General features: G+C 44.8%; 1 protein-coding gene across 1 annotated transcript; it reads left to right on the top strand.

Annotated features, from left to right (window-relative positions):
- Positions 1 to 14528: 14528 nt before the first annotated feature.
- Positions 14529 to 16911, top strand: LOC123452019 (glucan endo-1,3-beta-glucosidase 13-like). The gene is made up of 4 exons (XM_045128594.1): positions 14529 to 14666; positions 14995 to 16287; positions 16378 to 16632; positions 16744 to 16911. The coding sequence occupies exons 1-4, from the start codon at positions 14576 to 14578 to the stop codon at positions 16776 to 16778; spliced, it is 1674 nt and encodes a 557-aa protein (XP_044984529.1). The 5' UTR covers positions 14529 to 14575; the 3' UTR covers positions 16779 to 16911.
- Positions 16912 to 21663: the final 4752 nt, after the last annotated feature.

Below are 21663 nucleotides of genomic sequence, written 5' to 3'. Positions count from 1 at the left end.
ACATGACATTTTGCACAAAGCAAAACAACAAGTTACAGGAATCGAAAATGCACAAACAAGACATGGGGCAGTAATTTACATGATGCACAACAATTCATCTCACAGGAGCTAATTGAATAGAAGCATGGTTTACTAGGAAATGAGCTCACAACATGGCTACTTGAACACAGTTTTAGACTTAGTGAAAGTAAAAGTTTTTAACAAAGTAGTTTTATTATGAAGGCATATTGACAGCAAGAAGAACATATGCTACAGAGCATATAATGGCATGAAAATCTACAACATGGTAGTAGGCATGATGCACTAGAAATAACTCCAAAGGAACAGCATCAAACCATGCTCAGAATCATGGCTAGCATCTACCCAACATGGCAATCTAAACTTAGCAGTTTCTCCGACTTAGAAAAATTAGCATGGTGCAAGGAACAAGAGTTTTATCAGATTGCCATGTTTGATAGCAAAATTAACTAGGATTCAGAACCTATACTTGAAAACTAATGGCACAAACTAAAAGAAGATAACATGCTTGACAATTCCCTCCATTAGACTAATCACATAGGAGTTGTAGATTAAGGACAATTGACATGGAAACATAGCAAAAAAATATAGCAGATCCCAGAGATAGAATTATTTGGACCCTCAAACAGCAACATTTTTATGGCAGGTTCGTAAGATCAAAACTATAGCTAAATACGAAATTCATGGCATGGAAAACCTACTAACAACAATTAGACATGGCATACTCCAAATCTCTCCATTGTCACACATTCAAAAGAAGCATGGTTTGCTTAATTCGAACTTCGCAAAATGGAGCTTAACGTTAACATATTAGCAGTTTTAACATGATAGCACGTCTAGAGCAACATATTTACATGATAGAGATAATTTACATGGCAATCAGAGGCATAGAATCAAATTAGACATCACACAGAACAAATCTCATGAAGGTGCCACATGCAAAAGACCTACGGATTAGATGGAACCATCCTCGCAAGTTTGCAGGTTTTAACAGTTTTTGTTGATTACCATGATGAATCCTATTGCCCAAGGAATTGCTACTGTCATGTAGAGTGCATCGAGTAGAAGAATTTACAAGTTTAGATCACTGCAATCCGATGCACGGTTTATGAGATATGCATCACACAAAATGCAATGCTCCCGATAAAACATGCAGTTCCAGACTTAGCCGTTTCAGCACTGTTTGTCACATAGCATAATTATCGAACAGTTCACACGATAACCAAAAACGTTCGTTCACTATTCAGATTTAAACGATGAACGGGCGGGGCTTAACGGTTTGCTCACCTCGGGCCACATGAGTCGGTTGGACTGGAGATGGACCAGCGGAGGTGGGCCGAGGCGATGTCAAGTTGGGCCATCGAGGCTGGGGGCCACGCGTAGAGGAGGCCAGTGCCTTGTCTCTTTGATCCATCCCGAGTGGGACGAGCGAGTGGCGGCGCAGGGCAACGACAGCTGGCCGACGGCGGGGATGCGGCGGGGCGGAGCAAAGCGGCGACACGGATGCGGCGGCATGCTATGAATGCGGCGGTGCGGCGCGGTTGCGGCGAGGCTCGTGGTGGCTCGCTGGCGGCAGCGCAGCCATGCGCGCCTCGAGGCCGGCGAGTGCAGGGGCAAGGTGGATCCGTCTGGAGGGAGCTCTAACTCCGGCATTACTGGTAATGCCGATCTTCACTGTACTTTATGTGGTAGTATAAGTCGGTTGCCGTTGCAGTATCTTCATCGTCCGCACTTGCTTTAGTCCGAGTGTCAGGGCACGTCCGACTGATCGAAGGTGGTCCGAATGACTTTGAACATCCGAGTGAGAACCTGGTGCCCGACTGAGCCCGAGATTGTGCCGATAGCTTTGAGGACATTGATGTCCATGTGAAGCCTTGGGTTGGCCCTAAGATTTAGGTCGGTGGCCCTGGCCCTAATATACAACCCCATAAGTCGGTTCCATCTTTCTTGCCGGCATATTCGGAAAAAATTACTCACCAGTTTAAGCACCCGGTGGCTGCTCTCTCCAACACCTAAAGTTGTTGGGCGTCATCGACCCATGTGGCACAAGCGTGGATGGTCAAGCACCCATGGCGCCTGCTTAATAGGAATGACATATGCACCTTGTTTTTCAGAAGCCCATCCAAAACGAACCTCAAAATTAAACGTGCATGACTTGAAGCAATTTGAGGATGAGTGGCTGACTCAAAAGTTAATCCCGGATGAGCACGTATGAAAAAAAGTGTTTGAAAAAGATTAGTATTTTTCTACGAGGCCTGTCTAATTCCTAGATGACACACTACTAGTTTGGAAGATAGGTTTCCAATAATCAACCCTTTTCTGCACAAATCACTACCACCCAAGGGCAATGCGTTGCCAAATACTACCAGGTTGCATTACCTGTAAGGACGTGATTGATTGCAATTAGTACATCCGTCACAGTTTAAAAGACACGCACGTGTATCTAGGTCGTCAATTTAACTTATATAAAATCTATTGTTTAATATAAAAATTATATTATTAGAAAATAGAACATCTAAAGCTTTTGATGATATATTTTTTTATAATATATGCTTATCATTAAGTTGGTCAAATTGACGACCAAGATACACGTGCCACACTTATATACTGAGATGGAGAGAGTATGTCCGGAAACGTTTCCATTGGGTTGATGTGGACGCCGGTTATTTTCAGTGGGGGTGAACATGACATTTGGGCTTAATAGGAATGACATACTTCTCATAGCAATAAGATGCATCTTCTTTTTCGAAAGTCCATCCAAAAGGAACCTGAAAACTAAACGTGCATGGCATTGGTGCAGTCGGTCAGAGATTGGTGGATCAGCCGGTCCAACATCGACATGCCAAACCGAAAGGCACGGGCCTTCCTTACCATGTTTATATCTTGGGTCGTCTAGAATGAACGAAACGCTAGGGTCTTTCGCAACAAGTTCGCGTCGTCAACAACCTTGTTCAACAACATCAAGATAGAAGCTTGGCTTTGGGTCGTCGCTGGCGCAAAAAAATTAGGCCACATCATTCCGGAAGAGTAACATCTTTATACTTGGCATGTTTGTAACAAAATAATATCCCCTCTCTTATTCAATATATGCAGCAAATCTTTTGCCCGTCTTTAAAAAATAAATTAGACGTACATGACTTGAAGTAATTTGAGGATGACTGGTTGACTCACAAGTTAACCCTGGATGCACATCGTGTGGAAAAAAAGTGACCGAAAAAGACTAATATTTTCCTTGGAGGTGTGTCAAAATCCTAGATGGCTTTGGTTCGGGCCTGACCAGCCCATTAGTCCCGGTTCTTCACGAACCGGGACCCATGGGGGCATTAGTCCCGGTTCATGAGCCCAGGGGGCCGGCCGGGGCCTCGTGGGCATTGGTCCCGGTTCGTGTGGACCCATTTGTCCCGGTTCTAGGCACGAACCGGGACCAATGGGCCGCGCTCCTGGCCCACATCCATTGGTACCGGTTCATGCCTTGAACCGATTTTGAAGGGGGGCTTTAGCCCCGGTTTATGCCACGAACCGGGACAAATAATTTGCCTATAAATCCTTCATTATTTCTGAAACAAATAAAGTCTATCTATTCTAGATACAATTTTAATTTAAAATACGTGTATGTGAAAAAAAGACTTTCGGTTCATTTAGATTTCATATTTAAGCTCATATATACACATCCTATCTAGTAATTATTGTGTGTGCCTAGTAAACATGCCACGCAGGCAACCCAATTCCTATGACAATATCATTTGGTCGTAATTGACCAGAAATATTTTCACAAACACTCCTACACATTCTAATGACCATTTTGTGCAATGGGGTTCTGACCTTTTGACATGGATGGTCATAAAATTCTAGGGTTTGGACCCTCCCACACCATTTTGCAAATTTTGGTCATAGACCTATGACCAATTTAACCACGGTCATTATTTTTGGTCAAAAACAGACATATTTCTTGTAGTGCAATTGGGTGTTCTAGCTTACGTCCTATGCACATGAGGTGTTCGATGAAATGCCCGAGCCACACTAGTTAAGTTTTATCCTCTCGAAGCTCGACCTCGAAGCTCCATTTTTCCCGAGATTTGTCTAGATTTAGCGGTCCGTCACGCCCCGTCCCCGTTTTCACCGCTGGGGCACGTCCATGTGTACGTCTGCAATGTCATGTGCAGGCTCCTCCGCAGACAGTGAGGTAAGTCGATTTGGTTTTTCGGTTGACATTGGATTTGGGGATTTCTCATCTGGGGTTTCGCGGGATGGGCGTAATATGCGCCTTTTTGGCTCGTAGGTTGATGGTTGTGGGATTGTGCAGTTCCAATCCGAATTTTTCATTCCCAATCCAAGTTTCTACGGCCTTGAGGAGCGCTCGAATCACCGTTGTCCGGGGCATGGGCTAATTCCTGCTCGCCGTGTTTATTGGGGTGGAGCAAGCACGGGAAGAAGGTTTTTGGGTTGTCCACTCGATGTAATTCCTCAAAACATCATTTGGTACTCTGTTTTCATCGATTTATTGCAAAGTTATGAATTTCACCTAATTATGTGAACTCTGATTTAACAGCTTCCTGATGAGTGTGATTGGGTTGTTTGGATTGACCCCCCTCCCACTGAGCTAGTGGGGCAAGCTTTTGAGGAGCTTCATGTTGGCCGTGAACGTAGTTGGATCAAAGCTAGTAGGATGGAGAAGAAGGTTATGGATCCGAACAATGAAAACAAGAAAATGCAATTGAAGTTGCAGAAAAGGAATGAGCTCATGGAAACAATGGGTTTTCTCTTTGTTCTTGGCATCATCATTGGGGCTAGTTTAGTTTCTATTTGATCTAAGCAAACCAATTAAGTGGCAGTGTGTGTGTTATGTTTCTGCTAGTGTGTTGTACCCTAGATGTAATTCTATCATTTGTGCACTGTTGTGAACTTGAACAAATGTAATGTTGTGCCCTAGATGTAATGGATATCATGTGTTGTGTTAAAATTGTCACCACTTCCAACTTGGAACCTTTTCAGAGTTCATTTCAAATGCTTTTCAATTTTATGGTCTTATAGCTCAAAATAATCAGTAAATGCATGAAAAATAACAAATGATGTCAGAAAGGGTTGTAAATTGTTGATGTGGCTTTGAATGGTGCATTTTGAACACAGAAAAACTATGGAGTTCAAATAAGTTCAAAAAATGAAATCCCTTTGTAACAGACGAGTTTCCGTATGAAACCCTGATACTTCGAAAGAGATTGTCCGTTTTGTACACGAAGTGCATCCAATTTTTGCCGTAACCCTCTCAACTTTCTCGTACATGCTATGTGGGTGAAATGATGATACCATGCCAAATTGGAACCTTTCAGAGTTCATTTCAAATGCTTTTCAATTTCATGGTCTTATAGCTCAAAATAATCAGTAAATACATGAAAAATAACAAATGAAGTCAGAAAGGGTTGTAAATTGATGATGTGGCTTTTAATGGTGTATTTTGAACACAGAAAAACTATGGAGTTCAATAAGTTCAAAAAAATGAAATCCCTTTGTAACAGACGAGTTTCCGTATGAAACCTTGATATTTCGAAAGAGATTATCCGCTTTGTACACGAAGTGCATCCAGTTTTTTCCGTAACCCTCTCAACTTTCTCGCACATGCTATGTGGGTGAAATGATGATACCATGCCAACTTGGAACCTTTTCAGATTTCATTTCAAATGCTTTCCAATTTCATGGTCTTATAGCTCAAAATAATCAAGAAATGCATGAAAAATAACAAATGAAGTCAGAAAGGGATGTAAATTGATGATGTGGCTTTGAATGATGCATTTTGAACACAGAAAAACTATGGAGTTCAAATAAGTTCAAAAAAATGAAATCCCTTTGTAACAGACGAGTTTCTGAATGAAACCCTCATACTTCAAAAGAGGTTGTCCGTTTTGTACACGAAGTGCATACAGTTTTTGTCGTAACCCTCTCAACTTTCTCGCACATGCTATGTGGTGAAATGATGATACCATTCTAACTTGGAACCTTTTCAGAGTTCATTTCAAATGCTTTTCAATTTCATGGTCTTATAGCTCAAAATAATCAGTAAATGCATGAATTTTGTTACAAACTTTAATAGCAAAAAGAATTATCATAAAAGAAAATAAATAAGTAATTAGAATTTTGTTCAAAACATTAAAAGCAAAAAGAATTATCATAAAAGAAAATAAATAAGTAATTAGAATTTTGTTACAAACTTTAATAGCAAAAAGAATTATCGTCAAAGAAAACAAATAAGTAATTAGAAACAAAAAAGAAAGCAAAAAAACTAGGAAAAATTAAAATAAAGGAATCAACTAAAAAGCTTTTATAAAATTAAAAAGCTTTTATAAATAAGTCTTATTGAAACTAAAATTATATAGAATTTTGTTACAAGCTTTAATAGCAAAAAGAATTATCATAAAAGAAAATATATAAGTAATTAGAATTTTGTTCAAAACATTAAAAGCAAAAAAGAATTATCATAAAATAAAATAAATAAGTAATTAGAATTTTGTTACAAACTTTAATAGAAAAAAGAATTATCGTAAAAGAAAATAAATAAGTAATTAGAAACAAAAAGAAAGCAAAAAAACAGGAAAAAAATAAAAAAATGTGTCACCTACAAGGCCACCACTGCCTGCATACGACTAGAAACCCATTACTAGGGCCAGGATGCAGGCCCGTAGTAGGCCCAATAGGCCCACAAGCACAGAGAGTGATTTTAGGCCCGTAAGCCTGCAGTAGAGAGGAGCTCGAAGTGGTTGGTTCGGCATGGCTTATAAACCACTTCGAGCCCCTCTCGGCTAGCGAGGTGGGACTAAACATAGCACCGCACCGCGCAAGGCCTTTTGTCCCGGTTTGTGGCACCAAGCGGGACTAAAGGGAGGCATTGGTACCGGTTGGTGCCACCAACCGTGACCAAAGGCCTCTGCTTCCCGCCCTTTGGGCTGCTGAAAAGAGGCATTTGGTCCCGGTTTGTGCCATCAACCGGTACCAATGCATCTGCTTCCCGCCCGTCGGGCTGCTGAAAAGAGACCTTTGGTCCCGGTTGGTGCCACCAACCGGGACTAAAGGTGGGGCTATATAAGCGACAGTTTAGAAATTTTGATCTCTCCCCCTCTCTCCATTCGATCCCGACGCCGCTAGGCTGCCCCGACTCCGTCTCGCCGTCGCCGTGTCCGCCTCGTCGTCGCCGTCGTCGCCCCGACGCCGTCCCGCGCCGCCCCGACGCCATCGCCGCCCACCGCCCCGCGCCTCGTGCCCCGCGATGCCGCCAGCCCCTGCCCGTCGCCGCCCCGCCCCGGCCCGTGCCGCCCCTCACCGTCGACCGTCACCGCGCCGCGCCGCACCTCGCCGTCGCCGTCCCCGACACCGTTGCCGTGAGCAAAGATTTTTTTTCTGTTAAAAGATTTTTTTGGTGATATTATTGTTGAATATGCATGTTTGTATGTTCATATATATGCAAAGATCGAATATGTCAAAAGGTGAATATGCATGTTTGTATGTTCATATATACGCAAAGATCGAATATGTTCATATTATTGGTGATTTTTTTGGTGATATTATTGTTGAATATGCATTTTTTGGTGATATTATTGTTGAATATGATATTTTTTTGGTGATATTATTGTTGAAGTAGTTCCCGCATCGACGTCGACTTGTTGTTATATATAATCGTGACATACTTTACTTAACTATGTATGATGATGATTAATTAGTAGGACTTGTTGTTATATATGATGATGCATGATGCGAGCATGAAGAGTTATTATATATAGATGTTCAATTCTTTCGATATATATAGTGTGTCACGATTATATTGTTGTTTACACACATTTACCACATTAAAACAGGAAATGTCTAACGATGGATATTGCGAGTGTGAATATTGCGGCGACTCTCGAGGTATGTGCGACATGCCTCACCTACGAGACGATAGGTTCTTCAGCATGAAGCTTGACGAGAACGGCGATATGTACCTCCCTTGACATGTAAGAAGATATGTGTTGGAGAGGCTCGGTTTCGAAGACCGCGAGAGAATTGAGACGAGGAGCGCTAAGCTGAGGACTATACATGGTCACACATTTGTTATCCAAGTATTTAATTCAGTTTTTCAAACAGAATTTGGGTGCCCAAAGTGGGAAGATCTTTGCAAGGCATACGGATTTCAGAAGGGAATGGAAATCACCTTCGATCTTTGTCCTGAAGATAATATGCCAGACAACATCGACATTTGGGTGGTTGTCGATGATATGCTTCCCGTTTTACCTCCATGTGAGTTTCTCAACCATATTTGTCAAGTAATTTGCATTTATATTTAGAAATAGTTGGTGTAGTCAACCTGTTTTTCCTCTCGCAATTTACATGTCATGTGGTGTTCATCGTTTATTAAAACTTTGGCCATACGTTGCAGGTTTCTAGTTATTGGGTCATAGTTATAATTATATCATGTTACATGTTGTACAAACAACAACAACCCAAATTGTCCTTTGAATGATCGTAGCACATGTGGTCGTTTTGAATGGTTTATATAATGCACACATCTTGTGGACAATTACAAAATTTCTAAGTATTTTTAAAACATTAAATTATTACAAAATTTGGCTGGTTGTCGATGATATGCTTCATGTTTTACCTCCATGTGAAGTAATTTGCATTTATATTTAGAAATAGTTCGTGTTCATCTATATAATAAATTTGTTAAATTATAATTTACAGCTTATTTCGTTGCTTCGACTGAATTACGAAAATTAATTGACACGACACACTACACGTATGGATCACATCTAACTTGGGAGGAGAAGGACCATCTTCTCCACTTTCTTGTTGCTGGTGTTCTGGCTTCTATGGATACCTTCCCGTATCATTTTGGAATTGACCAAAATTATTTATTTTACATGCCACTAGTGCATAGGTTGAGTCCAGATGACATTCGCCGAAATGTCTTGGTAAGAGTTTCCTAATTAAGTACGCTCCACTATTGCATAAATGGTGTTGATTACATTGCTAACTAGGTTACTATTATGTTCTTCAACAGCAACTGCCACATGATGTAGCGCTTCCGCTAATGGACCGAGAAGGTCAAATGAGAATTAGAAGCCCGCTGAGGGCTGAGTTCTATGCTCCATACTTGATTAACTTCAAATCAAGAACAAAAAGACTTCAAATTGAAGCATGGAGAGAAACAAAGAAGGTTCGCAAGCCACAAGCTGGAGACCGTTGGATCTCTGTGATTCATCATGGAGCCATAGGTGTTATTCTATTTTGTGACATTATATCTAAGAGTGAGGACTAGGTCTTATGAGAGACAAGTTATTCTAGTTTATATTATTATTTGACATGATCGATTAATTAGGATGTTTTTCTGTTTTATTATGATGTTTTTCTGTTTTATTTTATGTGTATCATATGATAACTTGGTATATGATTAAGTTGATGATGAGTTGTTAGATGATCGATTAGAATACTATTGCCATTCGACGAAAATGATATGAAATGATATAGTGTAAAAAAGAAAGCACGACGGATGACCAAGCACGGAGATATATAAGAGAGGACACTTTTCTCTATTAGCTAGCTACTAACAACCTAAATTAACCCCTAAACCAGCCCCTTTAAAAAAAACCTCAGCTCCAGCCAGGTGCTGACGCGTGGATGCCTTTTGGTCCCGGTTGGTGTCATCAACCGGGACTAAAGGCCCCCTGCCTGGCCTGGCCGCAGCGGCCACGTGGAGGCCCATCTGTCCCGGTTCGTGTAAGAACCGAGACTAAAGGCGAAGGGCATTAGTAACGACCTTTTTGTCCCGGTTTCGAAACCGGGACAGAAAGTCCTTATAAACCGGGACAAAAGGCCCTTTTTCTACTAGTGATATACATACGTATGTAGTTCACTAGTGAAACCTCTACAAAGACTTATATTTAGGAACAGAAGGAGTAGTTTGTAGCCGGGTCGTCCTCCTTTTCTTCCTTGGCCCGTAGGTTTATCGATGTGTGTCGTAAGTGTAACCTGTAGCTTGAGGTTTTGTGCACTTAGGGCAACTCCAATGGGCTGACCCAAACAGACAGCGATTTCGTTCGCTTTTTATTCGTTTGGGTCGGCCAGGCAGACACAAACGTCCGCTTCCGTAAATGGATCGGCTCATGCGTCCAACGCTGATCGGACCCATTTTTTGCCGGTAAGAAAAAAACATTAAACATAATTAAAGATTAAAAGCCCGCCACGAAGGACGACGATAGTCCACGCGTCGCGTCCGCATTATATTAAATTATAAAAACCTAAAACTGCGTCCATGCAGCCCTAGGCAGCGGCGGCTTCGTCGCCGGGGCCGGTGAGGTCGACCACCATTGGCGCAGGGCCGGCCCAGGGGAATGCCAAGTTCCAGAGCGCAACTGCCTACGCCTCCGTCGACTACCCCGCCGGCGCGGGCTGTGGTGGTGGCGGTGGCAGCACAGCAGCGTGAGCACACTCCTCCTCCTCCGCCTCCCGTCACTCCTCCTCCTCCTCCTTCTCCAGCTCCATGAGCCGCAGGCCTTCGGCACGCTCGGCCTGCAGGTGCACCGACCTCCAGTGCTCGAGGTAGGCCTGCTCCTGCAGCGGGGTAGCGCCCAGCCAGATGGGCACGCACTGACGAACTCCTCGATGACGCCGGTCCACCGGTAGACCTGCCGTGGCAGCGCGGTCTCGGGCTCCGGTGGAGGTGGCAGGACGCAGTCGCCGGCGGCCGACAGTGCCACGGCCTCCACGAGCTGCCACTGATACGCCTCCTCCTCTTCGACGGCGCGCCGAGCTTCTTCCTCGCTGTCGCGGAGGACACCAGCGAGCGCCGCCTGGTAGGCGGCCTCAACCTCCTGGTCCTCGTCGCTGACGACATGCGGCGACGGCGGCGGAGGGCCTCCTGGCTGCACTTGGCGCACGCCACGGAGGCGCTGCTCCTCGTGCTCCCCGCGAACCACACCTCCGAGTTAGGGGAGTCGGTCGCGTATGTGGGGTCTCGCCGCTGCTCCGCCGTCAGCAGACGCCGCCGCTTCGTCACCTCCTCCAGATGTACCCAAGTCGACCGCGGACGGCCGGCACCGGAATCCTCTCCGGATCCAGGTGCTAGCCGTGCGGCAGCGTGACGTCGGGGGTAAGGGAGTGCGACGCAGTGCTCCCAGTGCCATCGCGCTTGGTGCACCGGGACGCTCACGCGCTGGCGAGGCCGGGAAGAAGACGATAGGGATGTGGCACGGGGGAAGAGCGAGGCCTTGCCCTTGTTTGAGAAGCCGTCGGCCATGGTGGGCTAGGGTTTCGGTCGCCGAGGAGGTGGCGAGGTGGGGACGGGGTGGGTTCTAGAAGCGGATGACGGAACCCACCGCACGCTCCGAATAAAAAAGGCCGGCCGCGGGCCGCCGATGCGTGGCCCGAGGATGGCAGCCGTCATAAATTAGGTTGACCGCGATGGTTGGGAGCAAACACCGAGGGGGCGCGCGTGTCCGCTTTGACGCATTTCAGTCCCAAATTTGGGCCGGAAATGGGTCGGCGCGGACGCGTTTTGGCAATGGATCGACGCGTTGTGCCAATTTTTTTGTCCGCGCTGACCCAAACGGACGACGGCGGACGAAATGGGTCGCCCATTGAAGTTGCTCTTAAAATCATTGCTTTTAAAATACTAAGCTAATCACATCTGTATCAACTGAAAAGAGCCAACCCACTTCATGGTGTATTTAAGCACACATCCATTACCGAGTGCATTCATGCCTACCTTGGCACTAAGATCCACTATTCTCTTCCAGTTTGCACATACTCCACAATATCCAAATAGTGATAATTCCCACCACCTTCTCCCCAAGCACGATCAGATCTATTCCACTGTTAGTAGGAGCCTCTCCTACAATCTTTATAAAACTCAAAGTAAACAAAAAAAATACCACAGATTCTCATCACAACAATGCCTTCGTCCAACCATACTAACTCATGTGGCACCACTGTAAACCGCACCAATAAATACCACTCAAAATTACTATCTCAAAGTGTGCTCTATACACTGACAAAAACCAACACACCGGTGCCATATATTCAATATGTCATAAACAAGACACAAAAATACAAGACCACTCCAGCGGATGAAAGTTTCACGGTTTCCTATTTCACAGTTGAGTGGACTATCCCGCAAAAAAAATATATAGTGAGTGGCCTAGTTTTGGACGGTTTCGGAGTTGAAGGGTGAAACTGTGCGCAGTCAATACTACTCCATCCGTTTCTAAATATAAGACCTTTTAGAGATTTCACTATATACTACATACGAATGTATGTAGTCATATTTTAGAGTGTAGGTTCACTCATTTTACTTCGTATGTAGTCTATAGTCAAATCTCTAAAAGATGTTATATTTCAGAACAGTGGAAGTAGTTGAGAGACCAGGAATAATATAGTTTTCTTCTATGTTAAAATGCAGGGGCCAATTATTTGTTCATCAATATGTGTTTTGAGTCTAAGTTTCGCGTGTGTAGCTAGCAGTTGGCATGTATAGCCACTAGTGTCACGGACATTCACAAGTTGGCTAGCGCAACAAGCCCACCATCATCTGTCCAATCCGCCCACACATCCATGACCACCAGGTGTGGATATTTCCATGAACGATATTCATACTGGCTAGTGCCATAGAAAACAATAAAAGTATCGCCAGTTGTTGGTTGGCCTCTAGCTTTAGTTTTTCCACACAAGTTGACAAAATTTTGACAATAGCATGTCGTACTAGTAAACAAGGTTGCATTCAACAATAGGGAGGGTTCAAGGACAAATTTGATTTTTTTAATGGGAAAACTTTGTTGCTTTATTATTCGTAAAGTCTAGCAATTTCAATATCGGACATACACTCTGATGGTACATGTAACCACGACGTGCATAATTTTATGCCACAACACACTTTAGGTAAGATATGTGTCGCTTAATATACCGTTCGCCCCTCCAATTAACTTCACCTAAAACCTTTCTCTAGACCCTAGCAAGTCCTTGATCTCCTTGACGAGTGGCCCGCAAACCGACGTGTTCATTTCCTCCTCCGTTAAGGATCTCACCGCAATTTAATCATTCATCTCCAGCGCCACCATAGACAAGCCATGTTCAAGCGATAACAAAATAGCCCTCCTGCATGGCAACAATTGAACCAACTCCAGATCAGAGACTGATGGGAAAAACTAACAAGATCCTACCACAAACTTGCCATGGTAATCTCGAAGGATCGCTCCACCTGTTCCAACCATGGAACTCTTCTAATTGCACCATCATCGTTCACCTTAATTCACCCCTCCTCCGTCGCATGCTAGTGCCCCCGAGGTTAGCTGGGGCGGCTTGTCCAGCCTTTTTGATGCTCAACACCACTCCTCCTGCAGCCCCCGAACCTGGTCAACGACCTACACATGATCCTCTATACCCTTGCCATCTCTTGCATTGTTTCGAGCAAGCCACACTTGATAGATGGCCATTATAACCATTGCTCTCTTCGTCTCGCTCATTTCAGTTAGATGGTCCAAAAACAAATTTCACATTCAGTATGCACTATGTTTTTATAAGATTGAATTATTTGGAGTTTTTAAAAGATGGAATTATTTGAATATTATTGGGCAAGCGAATATTATTTGACGTTTTTTCAAAGGTGCTTGCTGCTTCTGCTGGTATCATTAAGAATTATCATGATCTTGGACACCGACTGAAAAAATCAGAAAAACCTAGGTTACCATGTGTTCCATCCACATCAGCATAGATGAGAACTACATGCAACAGGAAATGAGACGACGTGATTGTGTCCGAATGAGCCCTACGAGGCAATTGGGCGCCCATGACAGATAGTTGCAACCCAACCAACGATTGCTATACAAGATAATTGCATAACTGAGAAGATATGCAAGATTACAAGTGGACAACTAGCTAGGCACACAGAACAGATGGTTGCAAGCGACGTTTTCAATACAAGACAAGAATGAGCTATTGGTGCAAGCACCCACAACCCACATGTAGTGATAGCTAGTGCATGGACCCGCGTCTAGTCTTTTCCACACGTGTTGACAAATGTATGGAGTTCTCTGTGCTTTTTTAATCCAGTGACAGTCCTCTACCTGGCAGGTAGCCCATGCATGGTTTTGTGCCTGTGAGTTTGGGACGCATGGAATTCTTCGGTATAAGGTAGGAGAAATGGCGGGTGTTGCTTGGCTTATTCATTGCTTTTGTGTGGGCGGGGTCCGGAGATGCTGCCATTAGTGAACATTTATCCGGCTGTCTCTTAAATTTAGGGGCAAGGGAGGGGTACCCAAGCATGGGTCTTCAGGTACAAGTTGTAGATGATGGACTCGACCAGTCCAAGTCCAAGTTAGGCGTATATGCATGCTGCTATTGGCATTGCATATATACCCCAATTTTGGTTGCAATATCGTACGTCTTGTTGTGGCTGCCGTCACTTGCCCAATGAAAAAAAAAATTGTAGCACCTCCATCTTACCATTGGTGTCGGCTATAAATTCCAGCCCGCCTGTGATCATTCCCAACTCATCAGCTCGATCATCGTCTCCTCAAGGCCCAAGCTAGCTAGCTCCACTATGCAGACCACCGAGCGCATGGCGCTCACCAGTCACCTCCTGGCCGTCCTCCTCGGCATCGCAGTGCCGCTGCTCTTCTCCCCCCGTGCAGGTAATTGTGGAGCCGATCACGGATCTAATTTCTTTTTCCTCACCCACACATAGCTTTGATCTTATATGATTTTGCTATCTAATGGTGTACTTGTATGTGCGTGTGCTGCTGTTGATTATATGCATTCTAACTATGCAGATGCCGCTTATTGTGTTTTGTATCCTCTTAATTAATGCTTTATTTTGATTTAACAAAATACATTCTTCATCTAAAAAAATAACAAAGACGTACGTTATCCAACAACTTAAATGGTTTTTTCTGAAACATATATAGGCCACGATTTATATTAATTGTGATGTTTCTTATGGTACGCGCACGTATACTGCAGAGGGTGGCGAGGTAGGCGTGTGCTATGGGAGGATGGCGGGTAACCTGCCTGACCCGACGTCTGTGGTTCAACTTATCAAGAGAAACGGCATCACGATGGTGAGGATCTACGACACCAACCCAACGGTGCTGGCCGCCCTGGCCAACACCGACATCAAGGTGACGGTGGAGCTGACCAACGAGGAGCTGCCGCTGGTGGCGGCGGACGAAAATGACTTCGCGTTCCGGTGGGTGCAGAGCAACGTGAAGGCCTACTATCCGGCCACGCTGATCAATGGCGTGACGATCGGGAACGAGGTCTTCAAAGAGGCTCCTCAGCTTAACTCTCAGCTAGTCCCGGCCATGAAGAAAGTGCATGCGGCGTTGGATCGCCTGGGCCTGGCGGACGCCGTGAAGGTGACCACGCCCATCGCATTCGACGCGCTCATGACGTCCTTCCCTCCCTCCAAGGGCGCGTTCCGGGACGACATCGCGCTGTCGGTGATGAGCCCCATGGTCGACTTCCTGAAACAGACCAGGTCGTACCTCATGGTGAATATATACCCGTACCTCGCGTACCTGAGTACCCCGGACATGTCTATCGACTATCTCTTGTTCCGCCCCAATGCCGGCGTGCATGACCGGAATAGCGGGCAAACGTACTACAGCCTCTTGGACGCCCAGCTTGACGCCGTGTACTATGCCATGGATAAGCTGCCGTCCTCCAGCCTGCGGGGGATGAGGAAGCTCACATCACTCGATGAAGATGTGCTGGTGACCTGTGGTGAGATTCACCACCCAAGCAAAGGCCACCGTGGCGTGGGAACCCTAGCCAACGCCCAAGCCTTCACCGATGGACTCTTGAGCAAAGTGCTTGGCGGCGGTAACTCGGACCCGCTCGCCACGAGTGCTGTCGGCACCCCGCACCGTCCCAACGCTGATCTCAGCGTCTACATCTTCGAACTATTCAACGAGAACAACAAGCCTGAAGACGAGCAGGACTTCGGCTTGTTCTACCCCAACGAGCAGCCCGTGTACCCGGTCGACTTCGTCCATGGCGGCGCCGGCACCGGTGAAAGCTACTGCGTGGCCAAGGCCACGGCCGGGGACGCAGCCTTGCAGGCTGCGCTGGACTACGCGTGCGGCCATGGGGCGGACTGCGGCGCCATCCAGCCAGGGAAGCCCTGTTACGAGCCCAACACCAAGCTCGCGCACGCGTCCTACGCCTTCAACGACTACTACCAGAAGAACGGCCGGGCCAGCAGCGCCTGCGACTTCGGCGGTGCCGGCACCATTGTCAACCAGGCACCATCAGGTGAGTCCTTGGCTTGGATACGACGACTATATATCCACCCTACAGCCTACACTGGCGTGGCGGCCAGCCATGACGATTCCATCTATATAGGCCGCTGCGACGCGAGCTCGAGCTGGTGCGTGGCGAACTCGGCGGTGGGTGCCGAGCGGCTGCAGAGGGCGCTGGACTACGCATGTGGCCACGGCGCGGACTGCACGGACATCCAACCTGGAGCACGGTGCTTCAATCCTGACACCAAGGTCGCGCATGCGTCCTTCGCGTTCAACGACTATTACCAGCGCCATGGTCGGGCCGCCGGAACGTGCGATTTCGCCGGTGCCGGTACCATTGTCCGGCAGGCACCAAGTAAGTTCTCTGATCTAGATTTCTGATTCTAGTTTTCAAGAATAGAAAATATACGCTTATGTTTGTTATAATGGTGATTTTATACGTGTTTGTTTGTTGCACTGTTTACAGAGATAGGCAACTGCGTGCTGCCGTCAAGGGCCTGAAATGAAGAAACTGTAGCCAAGGGGAAGCTAGCTTTAGTACCACGAGACTACAGATTATCCTCTGCTGCCAGCAAAGTCTAGTTTTCAAATGTAAAGCTAGATAAATAAATCCATGGTTTTCATCACGTGCTTATATATCTAGCTATTACCCCCTCTATCAACTAGTATATGTTAGATTGATCTCTTCTCCAATGGGCCCAACGACCCATTGGACCTTGACTCACGCCCTGATCGGGGGCGTCCAGCCCAAGTAAGGCTGGTGGGCCCCTGTCGCACGGTGCTATATGTAGAGGAGGTGGCGACCATGGCACGGGTTACGAGGTTCGCCGGCGCCACTGATTCCCCACTCCTAACCCTAATCCGATCCAGAGGGATGCACTGAAGCGATGGGAAGTCCACAGCCTCTGCAGCCACATCTCTCTCTCCTTCCCCACCGTCGTCACCACCTCACGACGGTCTCTGGAGGGAGCTCATCGAGTTCATCACAAGGTAATAATCTACTACATCATCCCGAACACATCTAGCCTAAGATCCACGGGATCTATCAATGGTATCAGAGCCACGAGGCTTTTTGATGTGTTTTCGGATGAAGAAGTACAAGTAAAGATTTCCCCCTCCCCGATATGAACCCGAGAAGGGCAAAGATCAAAGAAAAGAAAGCTTCACCGGAGTTCTCTCGGGCAAAGAAGCGATGCCGCAAGGTCGCGCCTGTTCCTCTCGATCCCCACACGCATCGGCATGCCGAGGTGTGGGGAAGAAGAACCTACCCCCTCGGGGGCTAAGTACGGATCAAGATCCAAAAGGAAAAACAAAGAAATAAATCGGATCCGATCCGAATAAGGCAACAAAAGGGGAGGAAGGGAACATGCAAACCAAGAAGCAAATCGGATCGGTTCTGAAAAGACAAAAAAGGGGAGGGACCATCGGCAGAAAGTATTAACGGGACAAGGGAGACCCCGCTCCTCCGCTTGACGGCGACGCGTTCACCGTCAAGGGTTCGTGCACACCGGCAAGAGGGAGAGGGAGGCCTCCCTGCCTCGACGAGGTCAACGGCGGGGCTACAGAGAGGCATCTTCGGTGGGGCATCGATGCCGCCGCGTGAGAGAAGCCCTCAGCCGCCGCGCTAGGAACGTCCAGGTGGGGCATGTAAGCCACCACGGGAGAGGAAATGGGCTCCGCCACCCGCAGGTTACCGCCGACGGCTGCTGTCCTACCCCGTCGCTCGAGGGCGGCGGGAGCAGCGCCACGGCTCCGACCGGAGCACGACAAGGCTCGGGGATAAGCAGCACAGGGGTTGCGGGAGCTTCGGCGGGGCATGAGAGCCACCGCTCGAAGGGAAGCGCCCGCAGTCGCTCTGCCACCCACGAGGAGCCCCTGCTCCGACGGCCTGAGGTACGCCGCGGGGATCCAGATCTGGCGAGAGGGAGAGCCGCCGCTCGAGAGAGGAAGAAGGACCGAGCGGCGCTGCAGAGGGAAAGAAAATGAAACACTAGGTTTCGGCTCGGTGACGAGAGGGATATTATCCAGCGATAATATATAGCGCCCGGCCGTCGGATTATATCCGATGGTCCACGGCAATGACCTAAGGCAGTTCGGGCCACCAGGCCGACTCGAGCAGATGGGCCACCCAAGGGCCGCACTGCCCCAGGCCGAGGCAGGCTGCCAGAAGGCGCTCGGGCCGAAAGGCGAAAGGCTACAGGCCGGCCCAAGCCGGCCACTTTCTTTTATTTTCAAGCAAGTTTGTTTTCTGTCTATTTTAGACAGATTCAAAAGTTGTTTCTAGGCATTTTTTCCTACGAAAATATGTTTAGAAAATGGCAAAGAAAAATGTTCAAAGTTTCTGTAATTTTATACAAAATTGCAATATTATTTTTCTGAAAAGGAAAATAGAAGTTTCTGAAAATAAAATAATTTTTCAAAATAGGCAAAGTTCATGAATTTTATAATGAATTAATAAAGTTCATGATTTTATTATTAATTATGACATAATATTTTTCTGTAATAGTAACATGATTTTTCTGAAAAGAAAAATAAAATGGTTCTGAAAATAAAAGAAAGATTTTCAGAAAAAGAAAAGTTCATGGATTTTATAAAAGGGATTATAAAGTTCATGAATTTTTTAATTTTAACAGAATATTTTTCTGTAAAGGTACATGAATTTTTATATTCACGTTTTTCCTCTGCAAAGTAAAAGGTTTAGTCCTCCAATTAAATTGAACCAACGGGAAAAATTAATTGGAAGAACAGTTATTAGCAAAGTTTTTCCCTTGTGGGTGAAATAAGATTCAAACAGTTTCCGCTATGACAATAGAATGATGTTTGTTTTAAAGTTAAATATGGCATTGTTATTTTCTGACCAACGTTGATGATAACAATACTATAATTGTATGAGTCATCTTATGTTTAAAGCTTAAATCTCTGATAAATTTTGTATCAAAGTGATCAATTTTTCGGAGCACAGATAGAGAAATGCATATTTCTATTTCTGCTGCAATATGGTTAATGATGATGATTATTTCTTAGCAAAGTTGTTCAATAAGAATACTATCATCACATTGTTCATGAGTTATATGCATTATTTCCATTTCTGTCCAACGGTGATATGGAATTAATGTAGAAGGATGATGTTTTATTCTAATGCTACCACCACGGTGATTTAGAATATTCCAGAAAGTTTAAAAAGGTTTAATGTGCATGATTTTAATCAGACCAACGTAGGGTTATTTTTATGCTCATTACCATTGTTTATTGGCTAAGTTTTCTCAGACTAAAAGTTATTCAAGCTTTCACTCATGAAAGCGAATGTTTTGGGTACTAGTGACCGAAAGATGGAAAAGAAAGGTCATAACTTGAGGGAATAAATTCTCTGTAAAGAATGGCTTCACAAGAAAAGAACTCTTGGATATTAATTCAAGAAAAGAAAAGAGATAGATCATTGAGAGTCTTGATTGACGAATGTCTTTCATGTACTCTCTATGATGAAGTCTCCTTTTTTTCAGTCAACATGATTGAAATGAAACAAGCCACATGCATGTTGAATTTGACCAACGTCGGATCAAACATGTGTCTCAAAGATAATTCAGATTTATTTCTGAATTTGATGCAGTCAAAAGAGCCAATTATGGCATTTATGTCCCTTAAAGGGAATTACCCGCATGCCGCATGGCGGGAAAAGTCTGGGAAGAATGCCTCCGTAACTGGGTAAAGTTGACATTGTATTATGTCAACAATCCGTGTATGGCGGGAGAAATTTTGGCAAAGGCGTTATCCTGTATGACAGGAGAAAGTTATGATGACTCATGTGCGGTTAATGTGTCCCACTATGGGAGAAAAGTATGTGTAGCTATTAAGCTTTCCTAGTATCGACCATACACCTTATGTGTAACGGTCATTATGCAATCACTAAATCCAGAAAGGATAAAAGTAACAGACGAACCTAAAGACAAGAATGATATGCAAGGGTGACTTGCAAAAGAGACAATGATAAAGAACTCTGTTGAGTTTCTGAAATGAAATGAGGAAAAAGTACTCCCATACTAGTTAACTTATAACTTCATTTTACATGAAGTGATAAGATGAATGAGCTAGATAATCGAAGTTTCCTCATTTCACAAGAGCTATGAATGGGTTTCAAAATTGTGGCAGAAAAGTTCTTGCCACATTTCGAGGGGGAGAAAGAGACATGAAATACATTGTAGTGTATTTCATGACTCCTTTGTACTTTAGATGATGTGATGCACATTATGCATCTAAAGTGATCCACTAATGAAGAATGTGATTGTCAAGGGGAGTACGACAGTTATCTGAATACCGTCATTATGATACCCCTAAAGAAAAGAAACAGTTGTATTTTCGGATCTTTTATAGTTCTGAAAGCAGACTAAGGAATACAACAGTGGTGCTTAAAGTGCCATAAAGAAGAAAGTTTAAAGATACGCTATTTCTTCAGTGAAGATGGAGTAATCTGGGGGAGGATGTTGTATGACCTATACAACACATGTTGTTAGCTCTACAAGGGATCTTGTGATACAGGTCCCTGTAAAACCTATTGCCTTTGGGAATGGGTGACTATAGAATTAATTACCTCTTGGCAATGACAGAGCAACGACAACCCCATATGAAAGAAGTGCCAGTACCTGAGATTTTGATGGTCTCTAGGAATGTGAAAATCAGATACCTGTGACTACTATAAAGTCTATGTTAGTGAAATTCCATCATTTGAATTTCACTAACATAGACTTTATGAAGGGTCTACAAGGCAAATGTGACTCCAAAGGAAATATGTAAAGGTGTAAAACATGACTTAAATCGGAAGATTTGTGCAAAGAAAATGAGAGGACAATTGCATTCATGCAAAGTTGTAGAATGGGAAATTCGTTTCCCAATTCCTGTGCATCTGGATGACGTCCTACTTGCTAGTGGTGATGTCAATTCTAGTGCAGGAGGAGAGAAGAAGTTCTTGTCCTTAGAGTTCAAAAGAATAAAAGGGGGTATTAGGAATGTCGCATGAAAATGCTAAGAAAGATTTCTAAAGTATGCATACGAGAAAACCTACGCCTGTTCTTATAGTCAAGGGTAATGGAATTGGAAACTATAGTGTTTCAAAAGTTAATAAGAAAAGATTGTAAACTAATATGGTACCATATGCTTCAGTTGTTGGAAGCACAAGATGTTACCCTGACACAGTTCACGTATATATCCGGGTTGTTTTGGCAATGTCCAGTCCATAGATAAATCAATGAAATGGAGTCAAAGATATCGGCCTCATGCTAAAAGAAATAAGTGCTCTCAAAAGATTATGAGTACAAAGGCACGACTTGTGAAATGTATTGTGAAATCCACAATTGTCGCTAACTTTCATACTCGGTGTTTTGTGTGGAAAATC

Source organism: Hordeum vulgare, chromosome 1H, assembly GCF_904849725.1.
Source record: "Hordeum vulgare subsp. vulgare chromosome 1H, MorexV3_pseudomolecules_assembly, whole genome shotgun sequence".
NCBI lineage: Eukaryota > Viridiplantae > Streptophyta > Magnoliopsida > Poales > Poaceae > Hordeum > Hordeum vulgare.
This window is presented reverse-complemented; position numbering and strand designations above follow the sequence as displayed.